Genomic DNA, 17717 nt, shown 5'->3' with positions numbered 1-17717 from the left:
TGATCTTGACCTTGTCCAAGACATCCTGTACCAAATCTGTACCAAACAATCGAACCTCCCCCGGCTTGAACCATCCAACTGGCGAACGACACTGCCTCCCATATAATACCTCATAGGGAGCTATTTGGATGCTCGACTGGTAGCTGTTGTTGTAGGCAAACTCTGCAAGTGGTAAGAATTGATCCCAAGAACCCCCGAAATCCATAACACAAGCACGAAAGCATGTCCTCCAATATCTGAATAGTGCGCTCGGACTGTCCGTCTGGGATGAAATGATGTGCCCAACTCCACCTGCGTGCCCAACTCATGTTGTACTGCCCTCCAGAAGTACGAGGTGAACTGCGCAGCTCGATCAGAAATGATAGACACGGGCACACCGTGAAGGCAGACGATCTCACGGATGTAAATCTCAACGAACCGCTCTAAAGAATATGTAACTGCCACAAGAATAAAATGCGCTGACTTGGTCAGCCTGCCCACAATGACCCATACCGCATTGAACTTCCTCTGAGTCCGTGGGAGCCCAGCAACAAAATCCATATTGATATGCTCTAACTTTCACTCAGAAGTCTCTAAATTCTGAAGCAAATCATCGGGTCTCTGATGCTCGTAATTAACTTACTGACAATTTAGACACCGAGCTACATATACAATTATATCATTCTTCGTCCTTCTCCACCAATAATGGCGTAATTTCTAGTCGAAGTGAACTTTGGAGGGGAATAAAAGAGCTTCTTTTGCGTTCAAATTAATTTAATGCTAATTCAATGCATTTTTGTTTTATTCCGGAGAAAAAAAAAATTATTGAGATCATTTTTCAGAAACTCTTCAACTAACATAAGAACATTATTGATAAAGAGTTACAAGGGAACTGCCGTAAATCTGTTATTTGTTCAACTTTCCATCTCCGTCCTTTCACATTTATAAATAGCTTAACTAAGCAAAAACATGAAGTCTCGTGAAGGACCCATAAAAGCCAATTGAAACTCTTCGTTATTTTTTCATGATAAATGCAGTTTATTTTTATGAGACTTTTTTAGTCTGTTGCAAACGGATTGATACCTTCATATTTAAAAATTAATGTAACCTTAAATATTTCATTTTACTCTTCAAAAATAATTAATTTATTTTATAGCCTCAAAAATATTATGGTATATTTAAGACTACAAATTTTACAAAAAAGTAAAGGTAAAATTTCGAGGTGTGATCAAATACCTTTGAGGTACTTCTATTGTATAATAGTTAGATTACCAATTTTTATAATATATAAATATAATTACTTATATTTTTAATGGTCGGGTAGTTAAATCAACTCTACTACAGATAAAATAGCAAATACTTTTGAAATATTTTAATTTCTAAATCTTGTACTGATTTATAATAACATAATAAGATACTTCTCAAATATTTTAATTTTTGAATCTTGTACTAATTTTTAATTACTGAAAATAGAGCAAAATCTTTCTATAATATAGATTAATTAAAGTTAAATTGGTAATTAAAATACAAACTTGAAGCAATAAGAATGAAATAGTAAAAAATAAATGTACTTATGAGTTGACATTAATTATTTTCTTTATTTTTACATTTATTTCAATAAATAACAACTCCCTATATTTTCTTATTTTTAATTTATTTGTTGTAAAATATTAATAGAACATTTGTCATTTTTAGACTTATTGCCATTTTATTCTAGGAGCTATATGGTCAGCCTTTCATTTTCAAGTCTCTCAACGACCAAAAGACTCAATATTAATATGTGGAGCAGGATTTTTTCCTTTGTAGAATTAACTAAATGGATCAACATTCATCATTTTCAGAAATTTATATATTTAATTTATTTTATAACTTAAATATATTATTTAATAATATTAATGTGACTCGTGAAAATTATTTATTCATTTGATATAGAACACGTAAAGCGCGTACACTAAGACTAGCCAATATTAAAATTGAATTGAACACGTATCTTCCTTCTTGAAAGGGGTGACACTCAATCCAAAAAAAAACATTTTTCTTTTCCTTTAAATCAATTTCTATGGTATCAACTTATTTTATAATTCTATTTCTTTTTTGTACAATGTGTTAGTAGGGGAATGAAGTCTTGGCACCGAGCAAAGAAAAATTTATCTCTTCTATCTAAACTTATGTTATTAAAAAATTATTTTTATATTCACTAATATACCGTGCACTTTTTAACTAATATTGAAGAAAAATGGAAACTTTATCTCCACTTGCTTCAAAAGGTAAATTATCACCATTCACCAAAGTGTGCACCTGTAAAAATTTGTTGCTGCAATATCTTACATAGTAACCCACCGATCAGCTTGCTCTTCTTGATCAAACTTGATTATTAATATTCTTCATCTTGATTTTTTAAGTCACTATGTGTTAATAAATTTAATAAACAAAGTGATATTTTGTGGACCAAGACGAGTATGCTATTGGATAACATGAAGGGATTGAGCTTCAAGATTATCTCTATTTATAGCTGACCACTTCGTTCATTCCTTATTTTATATGCAATTTTAATTATATACTACAAATATCAGTTGTATCCATGAAAAAAGCCAACTCTTTTATTCTTTCTGTTATCTTGCAATTACTCTACTTGTTAGTTGCATGCATAGCCACAAACATAAGCACAGATCAATCAGCTCTTCTTGCCTTAAAAGCCAGAGTTACTCTAAACTCTTCTCATCCCTTAACTCAAAATTGGTCTTCTCAATCTTCAGTTTGTGACTGGATTGGAGTCACTTGCGGCTCTCGCCATCATAGATATATCAAACATGGACATTGTTGGAACCATTCCGCCACAGTTGGGAAACCTCTCGATTCTCGTTTCTCTCGATGCGAGCAAAAATAATTTTCTTGGAGACATCCCTCAAGATTTGTCTCGTTTACGTCGATTGATCCGAGATACAATAATTTACATTTCTTTTCTGAGCTTCAAATCTTAATTCTTGATAACAACGGTTTCACTGCTATGCCTCCTGCTTCTATTTCTAACCTGTCCAAGTTAGAAACTCTCAGTGTTAGTAATAATCATCTTCAAGGCAGTTTTCCCAAAGATATTGGCAATCTTCTGAGTTTAAAGGAGCTGGTTTTAGTCAGAAACAACCTTACTGGCTCTATCTCATTCTCCATCTTCAACATCTCCTCGTTGGAGACTTTAGCTCTCACATATAATCAATTATCAGGGAGTCTTCCTGCAGATATAAAAATCAAGAGCATTACAATAATTTCCAACCAGTTGAGTGGTCACATTCCAGCTAGTTTGTCTAACTGCACACAACTGTATGAGTTGTCATTATCATACAATAACTTCAATGGGATAATTCCACCAGAAATTGTAAACTTGGAGGGGCTTCAGTTCTTAAACCTTGGGGGAAACCACTTGCAAGGTACATACTTGATAGGAGTAGTACTTTTCTCAATTTGCATTTAGCATGCTTTTTTAGCATTCATAAATACATTATTTATAGAAAATTGTGACGTTAATACATAGGAGTAACATTGCATTTTAATTCAAGAAGTCGTGTTGCTCTGCCCTCATAATAATAGCCCCAGCCCTGCTCTATTAACAATCCTAGGTAGGCGATTGGACGTACATGATGTTTGGTTGGATGAACCTTCATCCTTTAAAAATAACTTCAGGGAAAAATAGAATTATTTTCAAAATAACCACTATGGGAACACCTTTTTCAATACAACAACAAAGGACCCGTTTGACCATAGATTTTGCCAAAATAAATTTGGGTTTTATTTGGCAAACACATGTTTGGCCATAAATTTTGCCTACAAATCTCAAATCCCAAAACTTGAGATATGAAGAGGGTAATATGGGGATGTTTTGGCACAAAGTGAGGCTACATTTGAGTAAAATGGTGATCAACTTTATTCTGGAAAACTGAAGCTCTCGTTTTTCAAAATGGGTATTGAAGATGAGTAGATGACGTTCATCCAAAAGTTAATGAAAAAGAAAAATTGAGGCAGCTTATGGAGTTGAGATATATTTGGTATTCCATTATAAATTAGCTGGAAGCAATTTATGCAATTTAAATGGTTAATGACACGTGGCACTAATCAAACACTCCATTAACAATTGCTGGAGCAATTTGTACGGGAGCTGATCCCAACCCTATTACATGTATATGAGAGAAGAGTCCTTGATTTACAAGAAATTGTGAAAAAGAAAACTACACTCGACAAAAAGTGTAAATAGGTAAAATCTAAGGTAGCAAGGCAAAGTAAAGCTTATCCATATTCAAAAGCCTTCTAGTATGGGCATGTTTCAAAGTTTTCATCTGAGAACTAACATTTGAGCATCAACATACGCAGACAAGAAGCTAAATACTTCAAGTTGGTTGCTTTGTGTAAAAATAGTTTCAGGCATAATTCCAGCAAAGATTGGTAATTTACGAAATTTGCAGCAATTGCAATTGGAGAACAACGGCATCGTGGGTTCAATACCGCGCAGCATACGGAACATGACATCGCTATGGATACTTAATTTCAAGACCAACAATTTAACAGGTAAGTTTCGAGCAATGTGTTGTTGTTTGGCCATCCAGATATACTCTTTCTGAATGGTTTAGTGGAAACAAAATTAAAAATAACATTAATTTTGCAGGTGTTATACCCAAAGAGATTGGGAAACTACACAAGTTGGAGAAACTTTATTTGCAATTTAATGAATTAAGTGGTTCCATACCGGAAGAGCTCTTCAATATCTCTACGCTAAGAAGGGTGTCACTTTCTACGAATAATCTTTCGGGTAGTCTTCCATTAGCTTTCGGTTACTGGCCAACAAATCTACAGTTTTTGAATCTTTTGGAAATAACATCGGTGGAGTAATACCCAGAGAGATTGGGAGCCTTCACAAATTGGAGGGACTTATTCTTCAACATAATAAACTAAGTGGTTCCCTACCCAGAGAGAGTGGGAACCTTCACAAATTGGAGGTACTTGATCTTGGAGTTAATAAACTAAGTTGTTCCATACCGGAAGAGCTCTTCAATATCTCTACGCTAGAATGTCACTTGGATTTGATAACATTTCGGGCAGTCTTCCATCTGCTTCAAGCTACTGGCAAACAAATCTACATTATCTGAATCTTGGTGTGAACAACATAGATGGAGTTATACCCAACTCAATCTCCAATTCTTCAAATCTAAAGGAATTATATCTGAACAACAACAAATTCAGTGGCCCGATTCCTAACTCTTTGGGGGATTTGAGACAGCTTGAACGTTTGACGTTGTTCGAAAACAACTTATTATCTCCGCACCTAAGTATATTAACTTCTTTGGCGAACTGCGGATCTTTGAAAGTGTTAGCGATATCGGATAATCCTCTTAATGGTGTTCTTCCAGATTCCATTGGCAGTCTCTCCACTTCTCTTGAACTATTTGGTTTAGGTGAAACTGAAATTAGGGGACAGATACCATTAGGAATTGGGAATTTAAGTAACTTAAACACTTTTTCCATATCCCGCAATGACTTGACTGGATCAGTGCCAAGATCAGTATGTGATTTACATAATCTTCAAGGGTTCTATCTTTACCAGAACAGGTTAAGTGGACCCTTACCAGACTGTCATTGCAAATTGCCGGAGTTGGGCTTGGTTGATTTGTCTTATAATCAAATATCGGGTCCAATACCATATTGCATTGGCGATACTACCTCTTTGAGAAATATTTACCTAAATTCAAATAGGCTCACTAACATACCCATGAGTCTATGGAGCCTCAAAGATCTTGTACGGCTTGACTTGTCCAATAATTCTTTGGTTGGTTCTTTACCTCCAGATTTCGGAAATTTGGATGCCATAACAGTAGTAGATTTGTCGAGGAATCACCTTTTAGGAAGTATTCCAACCACGGTCGGAGACTTGCAGAAACTAATTAATCTTTCTTTGGCTTTCAATGAGTTGCAAAGATCTATTCCTGAGTCACTCGGAAAAATGATAAGTTTGGAATCAGCGGATCTATCCAATAACATTCTTTCAGGTATGATTCCAAAATCATTAGAGGCACTTCGGTGTCTGACGGATTTCAATGTATCATTCAATAGATTAGAAGGTGAAATCCCAAGTAAAGGACCTTTTCTCAACTTCACCTCTCAATCTTTTATGGGAAATGAAGGGTTATGTGGTGGTTTCCTTTTTCAACCTTGTAAGACTAGGACTTTTCATCAGTCAAGGAGAAGCGAAGTGCTTTTGATTGTACTTGTCACATTGGCAGTTTCATTGATGGGACTTGGCTCAATCGTTGTGTTCATGTTAAAGAGATGCGGAAAAAGAAAGGTTCCAACTCCACCCGAATCCTTACCTGCAACAATGATACTAGCCAGGATTTCATACATTGAAATCGAAAGGGCAACTCAGGGGTTCGACCAATGCAACTTGCTAGGCCATGGAGGTTTCGGTTATGTTTACAAGGGCATCTTTGCAAATGGGATGGTTTTGGCAATCAAAGTGTTTAATTTACAGATTGAAGGTGCATTCAAGAGTTTTGATATAGAATGTGAAGTTTTACGCAACCTTCGCCATAAAAATCTTACCAAAGTTATCAGCAATTGTACTAACATAGATTTTAAAGCATTACTTCTAGAGTACATGCCAATGGAAGTCTAGAGCAATGGTTACATTCTGATGATTACTACTTGAATATGATCCAAAGATTAGACATAATGATCGATGTTGCATCAGCTTTGGAATATCACCATCATGGTTATGCAACAGTCGTTGTACATGGCAACTTGAAGCCTAGTAACGTCTTGCTAGACGAAAGGCTGGTTGGACATGTGAGTGACTTTGGCCTGACCAAGTTATTAGGAGAAGGGGAATCTATTGCTCATACTAACACACTTGCAACGATGGGCTATATTGCACCAGGTAACTTTCTTTTTTGGTCTTTTATTATCGAATATAAAGTGCTAATGTATCAAATAGTACGCAATCTTTTGTTTTCTAGTTTTATGTAAAATATCACAGATTCATGAAAAAAATGGTATTGAAAACATCGAAATATAGAGCCCATTTGGCTTAGCTAAAATAGGAATGTAGCTTTTAAGCACCAAGTGCAGAAAATATTTTTTAAGTGTTGAAACTGATTTTATGAACAAGAAATTATGCGGTTAGATAGAAGTGTTGAGAATGAAATAAACAATTATGTGTTTGTTAAAAAAGTGCTTATCAACATTTTTTTTTCTACTAAAATGACCAAAATGCCATTAAAGATGTTAATATCAAACAATAGATTATTGCAAGACTTTTCATTGCCAATACAAATTATTATATCCTTCAATTCATGTTTAAGTTATAAATTGAATAGATAAAATTATCTCAAACGAATATAATTTATTTATTGAAATAACATAGTACTAATTAACATATGCCCAACTTATCGCTTTTGGCTTTTTTTTGGCTAAAGTACAAGACTTTTAAACAGTTTTTTTGGCTTGCCAAACACAAATATCTTATTTGCTAGTTTTAATGTAACATATCACAGATTTTGCATGAAACAAGGGGTATTGAGAGCGTGGAAATATGACAATGTCAAACTCTATATTCATGCATCTACGACAATTAAAAAAAACTTGAAGTTTTTCGTTTCATTTGATTGTCTTACTCTTGGTTCATTCCCATTCTACCTTCAGTTTTTTTTAAAAAAAATTATCTACTCAAGATAGATTTAGCTTTTTTTTAATATCTTCCAAATACAAAGATATTACTTTCGTTATTTATTTAGTTTGTTAAGAAACTAATTCACTGTAGTAACATTGGATCAGAGTACGGATCAATAGGATTAGTTTCTAGAAAATGTGATGTGTATAGCTATGGCATAATGCTCATGGAAACATTCACAAGAAAAAAGCCATATGATGAAATGTTTCAAGAAAATTTGAGCATGAGGAGTTGGGTCTGTAATTCAATACCTGCAACACCAGAGGATATTATTGATGCCACCTTATTGGATCCAGAAGACATTGATTTCAAGAAAAAGTTGCATTGTGTGTCCTCTATTTTGGAGTTGGCTTTGAATTGCACAACTGAATCTCCTAACGAGAGGTTGAACATGAAAGATATCCTGGCAAATATCAAGAAGATCAAGCTGGAATTTCTTCGCAAATGATGTAGCAAGGTTTATGTGATGATAAGTATCCAGCTTTTTCATCAATATTCTCATGTCATCTGGATAAAATGATTATTTTCTTGTCTATGCCATTTGTAAATGTAGAAATAAGATGTCTTAATTTAAGAAGGCAAAACAAAAGGAAAATAAAGGTCCAATGAAACTAAGAAAGAAATTTAAAGTTCAAGAAATTAAGAGTTTCATTTATCAAAGGAAAATTATGAAAATAACTCAAGTCTCAGTTAGAATTAGTATATTTTTTTCGTATCCATAATGAATGAGCCAACTCAAGTTTGATCTCCTTTAACATTTTGACAAGGTAGTGCCGCCTTTTCCTACTGGGTGACACTGACACCAATTGAGATGACAACCAACATTTGGTTCGAGATTTGGACTTTTCTTGTTTATTGTGCTTTTCTCTTGTGCGTGTTTAAGGGGTGTGTGTGTGTGTCCTTTAAAATATAAGTGTGTACTGAAGTTGGCATGGAAGAATGCCTTGTATAATATTGATGATCATTATTATGTAGAATCAGCTTCAAGAGTCGATGAGGAGCAGTTTAAAATGTTGAACTACAAGCAATAGGCTCTTTTCGTTACCAAGTTGAATGGAGTTGTTACACTTAACAGCTTGACTGCAGATTGAAAGCACAAATACGGTCCAGATTTTTCACTCGCTCACAAGTCACAATTGATATTGAGACTTAAAATCCAAATAATTGAAATTGGTGGAAAAAACTAAAAGACTGAAAACTCCTTTCACAAGTACTTAGATCACCCGCCCAATCACTTGGCAACTAAAATCCAGTGACTCCAATAAGAAAGCAATTTCCAGTAAAATTCCAACATTGACTGGACCAAGTAGCAGTCAATAACAAGGATAAGAATTTAGAAACAACTTTGGATTCATTTCTACATTACTTTGGCTTAGGTTTCATACCTTTGTTTGTTTATCCTCCAATATTGACTCTTAAGTCTTAACAGATAGAAAGTAAGTTTATTTCAATTTTCAATAGTTTGTCACTTGCAGCACAAATTTGTTTTCTAACTGACAAAGACAGCATGACAGTTCCTATAATCACACTTTGCACATACAAAAGCTTCACTCTCTTTGTGGTTCAGTATGTTATTGGTATCTTCATTAATCCCATAACTCAAAAACCAGGATATGCTCACTGAGAACCATGCACCTCTTTTTTCTTGAACCGTTGGTCTTTGGCCAACTGGTTCGCTTAGCCATGGCAGCAACCACTATCACCACTGATCAATTCGCCCCTCTTACCCTGAAGGCTCAAATCACTTCAGACCCTCAAGGTGTCTTGGCAAACAATTGGTCTACTTCTATTCCAGTTTTCCACTGGTTTGGAATCACTGCAGTGCTTGCCACAAGAGAGCGAGTGAAATAGATGTTTCGAACATGGGTGATGGGTCTTAGAGGTACAATTTCTTAAGAATTAGGAAATCTCTCTTTTCTTGTTTCTCATGATACGAGTGGCAACTTTTTGCATGAGGGCAGTGTTTTGGAGAGCGAGAAGCGGAAAAAAGCGAGGAGGCCTCGCTTCACCGAAGCGAGAAGCATGAAACGAAGCGCGCACTTTTTTCATGTGAAGCGCAATTTAATACATAAATAAAAAAAAATATTAAATGGGCAAAGATAAATGACCAAGAACTCAATAAAAATAACATATTAAGCAAATGTTTCAATTCTTAAATTAAGAAGTAAATAATAGATAGTCAATAATCCTCAAAAGTCATAACATATTAAGCAAATGCAAAATCAAATCACAAAAGGAGCAACATACTATTCTTCAACAGCCAAAAAAAAAAAGAGCAGAATTGTTAAAACAGGGCAGAACAGTGAACAGCAGAAAAAACAGAGCAGAAGCATAGTGAACAGCAGAAATTAAAAAAAAAAAAACAGAGCACTCGCTTTTAATAGAAAACAGGGCAGAACAGAGAACTGAAAAAATTAGAAAAGAAGAAGAGAAATAGAAGAAGAAAAAAGAGGAGAGGAGTCGAACAGTGAACAGCAAATTTTTTTCTAAAAAAAGACAGCAGAACCCTAAAAAAAAGGCAGGATAGAAAAGAAAGAACTGAAAAAAATAGAAAGGAAGAAGAGAAAAGCTGAGAGGAGTCGAACAGTAGCAGAGAAAATCAGAAGAGGAAGGGAAGAGAAGAAAGAGAAGAAGGAGAAGAAGAGAAACTTACCTGAGAGAAGACAAGAACTCAAGGCATGCAGCAGTTGAGAGAAGAAGAGAGTCGTCGCAGCAGAGAAGCAGATGTGTTTGGAAGAAATGTCGTAAGTGTATTTGCATTTTTTTTTTTTTAAAACCCTAGGCAGCCGCTGGATCTCGCTTAAGCGAGCTTTTCTCGCTTTTTTTCCATCGCCTGGCTTCTCGCTTTTTTACTTGAAGCGTGCGCTTATTTACAGGCTGCGCTTCAGGGCAGAAAAGCCTAGACCCCTCGCCTCGCTTCTGCGCTTTAAGCGAGAAGCGCTCGCTTTTAATAACACTTATGGAGGATTTGCCAAAAGAGTTGGTTAATTTATGACGACGAGGCAGCGGCAAACTAGATTATAACAGCTTCAATGGGTAACTACCATTGTGGTTGGTTTCTTGAACAGGATTCAAGTTTTGACTCTAAGAAATAAAGGTTCTATGGCCCTCTTTTCCAAATTGTCAAGCCTTGAGGTTTCGGACCTGTTTTTATTCCGTAGGAAACGAAATTCCAGAGGGTGAGACTAACACAACAAATGGACATCGAAAGCAGGTTCTTCCAGCTTCTCAAACAATGCAGTACACTCTGAGAAAGACCACAAGTTCAGCAAAATCTTGTCGGACCCTATCTACTGACCAGTAGATTCCACAAGACCCGGCTCTGTTACTTTTTTCCTAAAATCTTTTTCTTAACAGATGCTGATTAGCAAAAAGAAAAGGATGTTGTTGTAGAACTATTTTGCAGTAATTGGAGCACAATTAGCCATTAGGGCTGGGATGGATGCACTATAGAAGTTGCGGGTTTGGCAAAACTGCTTTGGCCAGACCCTGTATATGTATTATGAAATCTACTAGACCCTGTAACTCAAACAGTCGGTGGGTTTGCTGACATTGCAAGCCCATAAAGTTTAAGTTTAAATCTTGGATCTGCTAATCAGGCATCGCTTTAAAATGGCGACATTACATAATGCTTTAACTTCCATCAGTAAGAGAGTTGATCTTTTATAAGAGATATACAACAATAGGAGGAAACTACAGGGTAAAAATTTAATAGGAGGAAACTACACGGTAAAAATTTACTTACTGCTACAAAACTGAGGCAATTAGTTCAGCTGGCAAGTTTGAAAGCATCAATGAACAGACCATAAGTAAAACCCATCTTGAAGTTGTTCAAAAGAGCAATAGGAAAAGTCACTTTAGGCCGACTGTAATAGAAGCGCGTCACATACTCGGTAATTAAGACGCACACTACAGCAGCAATGACATCATTGACTCCTAAAGCACCAAAAGATAGGGAAATTGTCTGAGCCACATAAAATCCACCCAGCAATGATATACCTCCAAATAGTGCCCTCCTTGATGGGCTTTTAAAATAATTTCTTGAAATCTCAGGCACGACACGGATTATATCAACTAGCCGCCGAGGCCCTCCGCCATTATCTTGCACAGCCTGAATTCTGAATAATGGTCTTGAAATAGATGCCTCATTTGCCCTAGTTAAAGCCCCGATTTTTGGATTAATAATGCCATTTCGGATAAGGGTTGCTGGAGATGTGAAAGCCAGAGAATGTACCATTTTTTATATCTTCTCTGGAATTGAATGAGTCAGCAACTATTGAACAGTACAAGGCATAAGAACATGAAACCCAATCCTCTAATCAATTGAAAGGAATTTTAGATTTATGACCTCAGAAACACCTAAAAAGGCATTCTATATCCCTAGCTTTTGTTTTCCATAACAAAGACGCTAGCAGCACTTTAACTAGAGGAGTTTTTTGTCTTTTCAGAAAAAAACAACCCGGCTATGGATCTTCTCCTTCTTCAGGTACCTTTGTTCAACAAAAACGATGGATTCTTTCGTCACGATTCCAAACCGATTTGCACAAGACGATTAATTTGAAGGGAAGTTTATTCTTAGAGTCTGTTGAGTTGTCTCACACGGTGGATGTGAATATTCACTCTTCTTGTGATTTAACTTTTGGGTCTTAGTTATTGTCCAAATTGTAGTAATTCTTACGTAGCTCGTAAGCACCTTCTATAATTTGTCATATATTTCTTAAGGGTATAGCTAGGGTAAATATATTTATATCACATCAAGTAAATTTACTATGATTAAATTATTTAATAAAGTAATAATATGCATTAATTAGCCATAAAAGTAATAAATTAACTCATGATTTTATTAATTTGATGCTATAAACGTGGGGTGCAAGTAAGTTTTTGCCGAATAGCAAGTGTTTGGTGATTGGTGAACTTAAATAGCTTCATATTACGTTTGTCATTTTATATGTTTTGTTTGTATATTATAGCCTTTTTGCGTACTACTTCCGGTCCATAGTATATGCCTTTTGTTATGAATAGTTTAAGGAATGGATGCCCTTGCTGTGGACATTCATTTCTCTCGCTGTTTGATGTTGAGTATTTCTAATACTCTTACTATTTGTGAATAGAAAGTTTTAATTTTTAGGCTTATAAATAGCCTTTTATCTAATGGATAAAGACACACCAAAGTGAAAGAAGAAAAGAGTTCTTCCTTCGTTCTATCTCTTATTACTTATGTTTTACTTAATTGCTTTTATTTTATAACTGATCATCACTTGTTTAAAACGAAACCCCGTATTTCGAGGCCTTGAAAACCTCATTTAGATTCACCTCCATTTGTGTGCGCAGTCCGGGCGCGTAGCCGGAAAGCTTAAATATGATAATTTGTGAAAACGATAAGTTTTGATTATAGAATGAGCTAATTTGACTTCGGTCAACGTTTTGGGTAAACGGACTCGGACCCGTAATTTGACGGTCCCGGAGGGTCCGTAGGAAAATATGGGACTTGGCATATGCCCGAAATCGAATTCCGAGGTCCCGAGCCCGAGAAATGAATTTTCAAAGAAAATTATTTTCTGAAATTGTTTAAGGAAATTTGAAATAAAATTTGATTAGAACATGAGGGTATCAGGCCCGTATTTTGGTTCCGGTGTCCGGTACAGGTCTTATATATGATTTAAGACATTTATGTGGAATTTGATGAAAAACAGATGTCATGTGACGTGATTCGGACTTGAATTGCAAAATTTATGTTTAAAGAAGTTTTGAGAAAATTTCATTTATCTCGCGATTTAATTTGATGTTCATGAGGTTATTTTGATGATTTGATTACACGAGTAAGTCCATATGATATTTTTGAGTTAGTATGACATTTGGTTTGGAGCCCCGAGGGCTCGGGGTGAGTTTCAGGATGTTTTTACACTTAGGAAAAAGTTGCAGATTCATAGAAGTTGCAGGTCTCTGAAGCCAGGTCTCGCAGTCTGCGGTGGAAGCTTCGCGGCCGCGGTGGGGACTCCGCAACCGGGGGTGGGATTTGTGTGGTCCGCGGTGAGCAAGGCCAAGCCTTCGCGGTCGCACTCGATTTCTTGCAGTCTGCGGTGGAGACCTGTGCGGCCGCGGTCCATTTCGTGTGGTCCGCACAGGGCACTGGACTGCAGTACCTCAGGAAGGCCTGTGCGGCCGCAGCCCATTTTGTGCGGTCCGCATAGGGGGTCTGAGAGGGGTATAAATAGATGGGATTTCCAGTTATTTGCATTTTTCAAAACCCTAAAAACATAAGAGGCGATTTTTCAAAAAACCTTTCTTCTACAAATCAATTATAAGTCGTTTTTAACTAGTTTTCTTCAATCATTAACATCTTTTAACATGATTTCAACTTAAAATCAAATATTTTCATGGGGAAAATTGGGTGTTTTGGGTAGAACCTAGGTTTTTCAAAAATTGGGGATTTGGACCTCGATTTGAGGTCCGATTTCAAAACAAATTACATATTTGAGCTCGTGGGGGAATGGGTAATCGGGTTTTGGTTCGAACCTCGGGTTTTGACCACGTGGGCCCGGGGGCAATTTTGACTTTTTGGGTAAAACTTTGAAAAACTCATTTTTTATGCATTCAAATTGATTCATTTAGCATTTATTGATGTAATTGAGTAACTTGAGGCTAGATACGAGCGAATTGGCGGAGGAATCGAGGGTAAAGCTATAATTGAAGCTTGAGTTGTGTTCGAGGCATCGAGGTAAGTGTTTGGTCTAACCTTATCTTGAGAGATTAGGAGTTGTGTCCTATTTGCTATTTGCTTCTTGTCGAGTACGACGTATAGTAACGAGTATCTATACGTTGGTGTCAAACATGACCGTGAGTCTTATCTTGTGATTTTCATGATCTCGTTGTATTGTTCACGCCTTGGTGAAGATTTCTATTTATTGTGTAAAGTTGTGGAAAGAATTGTGACCTATGAACATTGAGGAGCGTTGGCTCCAGTTGTATAACGAATTGTGAAACTATAAGTGATAATAGAAACCTTAGAGCATTGGCTCGAGTTGTGAAGTAAAAGTGAGAAAGAGAAGAGATCATTATGTTGCCCCCTTGCCGGGCCATTATTGAGTTGAGGTTCCCTTGCATTGTGTTCTTAATTTATATTACCGACGCTTAGGTTGATGATTCTTTGAGCTAGGTGTTGAAAATAGTTGGGTTATAGTTGAGATAGTTAGATGTTGGAACAAGTTTGGTTAAAGTTGTTTCTCCCCTGCCGGGACGTATATTCATGTACTGTTGAGTTCCCTTGCCGGGATGGTGTAGTTTATTGCAGATCCCTTGCCGGGACAGTCAAGTATGATTATTGTTGATTGTATATATTTGGAACGGGTTGCGTACCACAACATTTATATATATATATATATATGGATCAGGTTACACGCCGCAACAGATATTATATTGGATCGGGTTGCACGCCGCAACAGTTATATATGTGGATCGGGTTGCACGTCACAACAATGTTAAATGGTAAGGGATTGGGTTGCACAATAGTATTATTATTGCACTGTTGTAGATATTGAGTTGTCCTTTCATATTTTATTAAGTTTCTGTTGGCCTTGATATGTTTCCCTGAAGCATGTACCCCCCTCCCATTTTAAACTGCTTATTCCTGTTTATTTTCTGCCATATATTATATAACTGCACAAGTTTATCTAGAGTCTGGTCCTAGCCTCGTTACTACCTCGTCGGGGTTAGGCTAGGCACTTACCAGCATATGGGGTCGGTTGTGCTGATACTACACTCTGCACTCTGTGCAGATACCGGAATAGCCTTTGGTCAGCAGTAGTAGCTCGGGAGCCAGCCTTCAGTCCACCGAGACACCAAGGTAGCCTTGCAAGCGTCCGCAGGCCCGACGTCTCCTTTATCTTATTTTATATTCTGTCATCTCATGTATTCGTGACAAACAATGTTATATTTCTGTCAAACAGTTGTATTTAGTACTCTTAGTAGTCCGTGGATGTTGTGACACCAGGTTCTGGTTAGAGGCACGTGATGGTCTTTGAGACATTTTCATTTTCTATTTATTTAAGATTTTCGCTAAATTTCATATTCCGATGTTATTTAACTGTTTATTCCCTTGTTAATATAATTGGTAAGAAGTTTTAAAATAAAGGAGTTAATGATTTGTAAGTTCATGGCTTGCCTAACTTCTATGAGTAGACAACATCACGACTCCCGAGGGTGGAAAATCCGGGTCGTGACAAGTTGGTATCAGAGCTCTAGGTTACATTGGTCTCACAATTCATGGACAAGCTCAGTAGAGTTTGAGGGATCGGTGCGGAGACGTCTATATTTATCCCCTAGAGGCTACGGAATTAGGAAAACTTCACATTTGTTCTTTCTCGTCGTGCGGTTTGTTTTCTCAATGCTAATTGAACTTCTACTATGTTCCTTCACAGATGGCGAGAACACGCGCTTCCTTATCTACCGCTCAACAGCCCGAGCCCCCAGCAGTAGCTCCCACGAGGGGCAGAAGGCGAGGCCGAGGCCGTGCTAGAGGCCGAGGTAGGGGTAGAGCTCAGCCCCGAGCAGCAGCCCCAGTAGCGGAGCCTCAAGTTGACTTTGATGATGAGGTTCCAGCCCCAGCAGCTCCGGTGGGCCCAGCTCAGGTCCCATAGGGGTTTATTGCTACCCTAGTCCTTCAGGATGATCTTGTCCGATTAGTGGGACTCATGGAGATTGTCACCCGATCGGGCTTGCTTCCTGTAGCACCAGCCATCTCTCAGGCTGGAGGAGGAGCCCAGACTCCTGCTACTCGCACTCCGGAGTAGGTAGCTCCTCAGATTCAGACTCTAGCGGTTCAGCTAGTTGGAGTAGTTCAGCCGGGTGTGGTAGCTCAGACCGGTGATGGAGCGGCTATGTCTGTCGATGCTTTGTGGAGGCTGGATAGGTTCACCAAGCTCTTCACTTCCACTTGCAGCGGTGCATCTGCTGAGGATCCCCAGGATTATCTAGATAGTTGCCACGAGGTTCTCAGGAACATGGGTATTGTTGAGACCAATAGGGTTGATTTTGCTATATTTCGCTTGTCTAGATCCGCCAAGACTTGGTGGAAGTATTATTGCTTAGCTAGACCAGCCGGATCACTAGCCTTGACTTGGGAGCAGTTCACACAGCTATTTTTGGAGAAGTTTCTCCCCATTACTCAGCGAGAGGCTTATCGGAGGCAGTTCGAGCGCCTCCAGCAGGGTTCCATGACGGTTACCTAGTATGAAACCAGGTTCATCGACTTAGCTCGCTATGCTCTTGTCATACTTCCTACTGAGAGAGACAGGGTGAGGAGGTTTATTGATGGTCTTATGCCGATTCGCCTTTAGATGGCTAGGGAGGCTGGGAGTGAGATCACTTTTTAGAAGGCGGCCAATGTGGCCCGTAGAGTGGAGATGGTCCTATCGCAGGGAGGTGGTCATGGGTCGGATAAAAGGCCCCGTCATTCAGGTAGATTCAGTGGTGCCTCGTCTGGAGGCAGAGATTCATATGGTAGAGGCCATCCTCCTAGGCCCTTTCAGTCAGCTCTTCAGGTCTCTCACGGTGCTTCAGGTAGCCGTGGTCCGCAGATGCGGTATTTCGATCAGCAGTCCTACAGTGCACCACTAGCTCCTATCAGTGCACCGCCGCTCCAGAGTTTTCGGGGTGGTCATTCGGGTCGCCAGGGTCAGTCTCAGTTTCCTCAGCCACAACACTCAGGTGGATGTTTTGAGTGTGGTGAGTATGGTCATATCAGGAGGACTTCTCCGAGGTTGGTGGGTACTCCATCATAGCAACAGGGTTCCCGTGCTATGGTCCATGCACCAGGTGTTCCACAGACCGCCTAGCCAGCTAGGGGTCGGGGTAGAGGTGCTAGAGGTGAAGGTAGAGGATTTAGAGGTGGAGCTCAGGCCGCTAGAGGTGGAGGCCAGCCAGCTACAGGCCGTCCCAAAGATAGAGCCCAGGGTGGTGGGGCCCAGCCCCGATGTTATGCTCTTCCAGCCAGGCCCGAGGCTGAGGTTTCAGATGCGGTTATCACAGG

General features: G+C 38.2%; 1 protein-coding gene, 1 long non-coding RNA gene and 1 pseudogene across 2 annotated transcripts; 2 read left to right on the top strand and 1 right to left on the bottom strand.

Annotated features, from left to right (window-relative positions):
- Nucleotides 1-2462: 2462 nt before the first annotated feature.
- On the bottom strand, nucleotides 2463-13001 carry LOC142181128 (uncharacterized). Its single transcript, XM_075253462.1, has 4 exons — nucleotides 11436-13001; nucleotides 7942-8093; nucleotides 3122-3209; nucleotides 2463-3010 (listed from the first exon to the last, which is right to left on the bottom strand). Exon 1 carries the CDS (start codon nucleotides 11925-11927, stop codon nucleotides 11460-11462), a length of 468 nt encoding a protein of 155 aa, XP_075109563.1. The 5' UTR covers nucleotides 11928-13001; the 3' UTR covers nucleotides 2463-3010; nucleotides 3122-3209; nucleotides 7942-8093; nucleotides 11436-11459.
- Nucleotides 2561-8390, top strand: LOC107763156 (uncharacterized; annotated as a pseudogene).
- LOC142181129 (uncharacterized) lies at nucleotides 10296-15755 on the top strand. The gene is made up of 3 exons (XR_012709454.1): nucleotides 10296-10434; nucleotides 15082-15175; nucleotides 15466-15755. It is a non-coding gene; the product is annotated as an uncharacterized LOC142181129 (long non-coding RNA).
- Nucleotides 15756-17717: the final 1962 nt, after the last annotated feature.

The sequence above is a fragment of the Nicotiana tabacum genome, chromosome 5 (assembly GCF_000715075.1).
Source record: "Nicotiana tabacum cultivar K326 chromosome 5, ASM71507v2, whole genome shotgun sequence".
Taxonomy (NCBI): domain Eukaryota; kingdom Viridiplantae; phylum Streptophyta; class Magnoliopsida; order Solanales; family Solanaceae; genus Nicotiana; species Nicotiana tabacum.
This window is presented reverse-complemented; position numbering and strand designations above follow the sequence as displayed.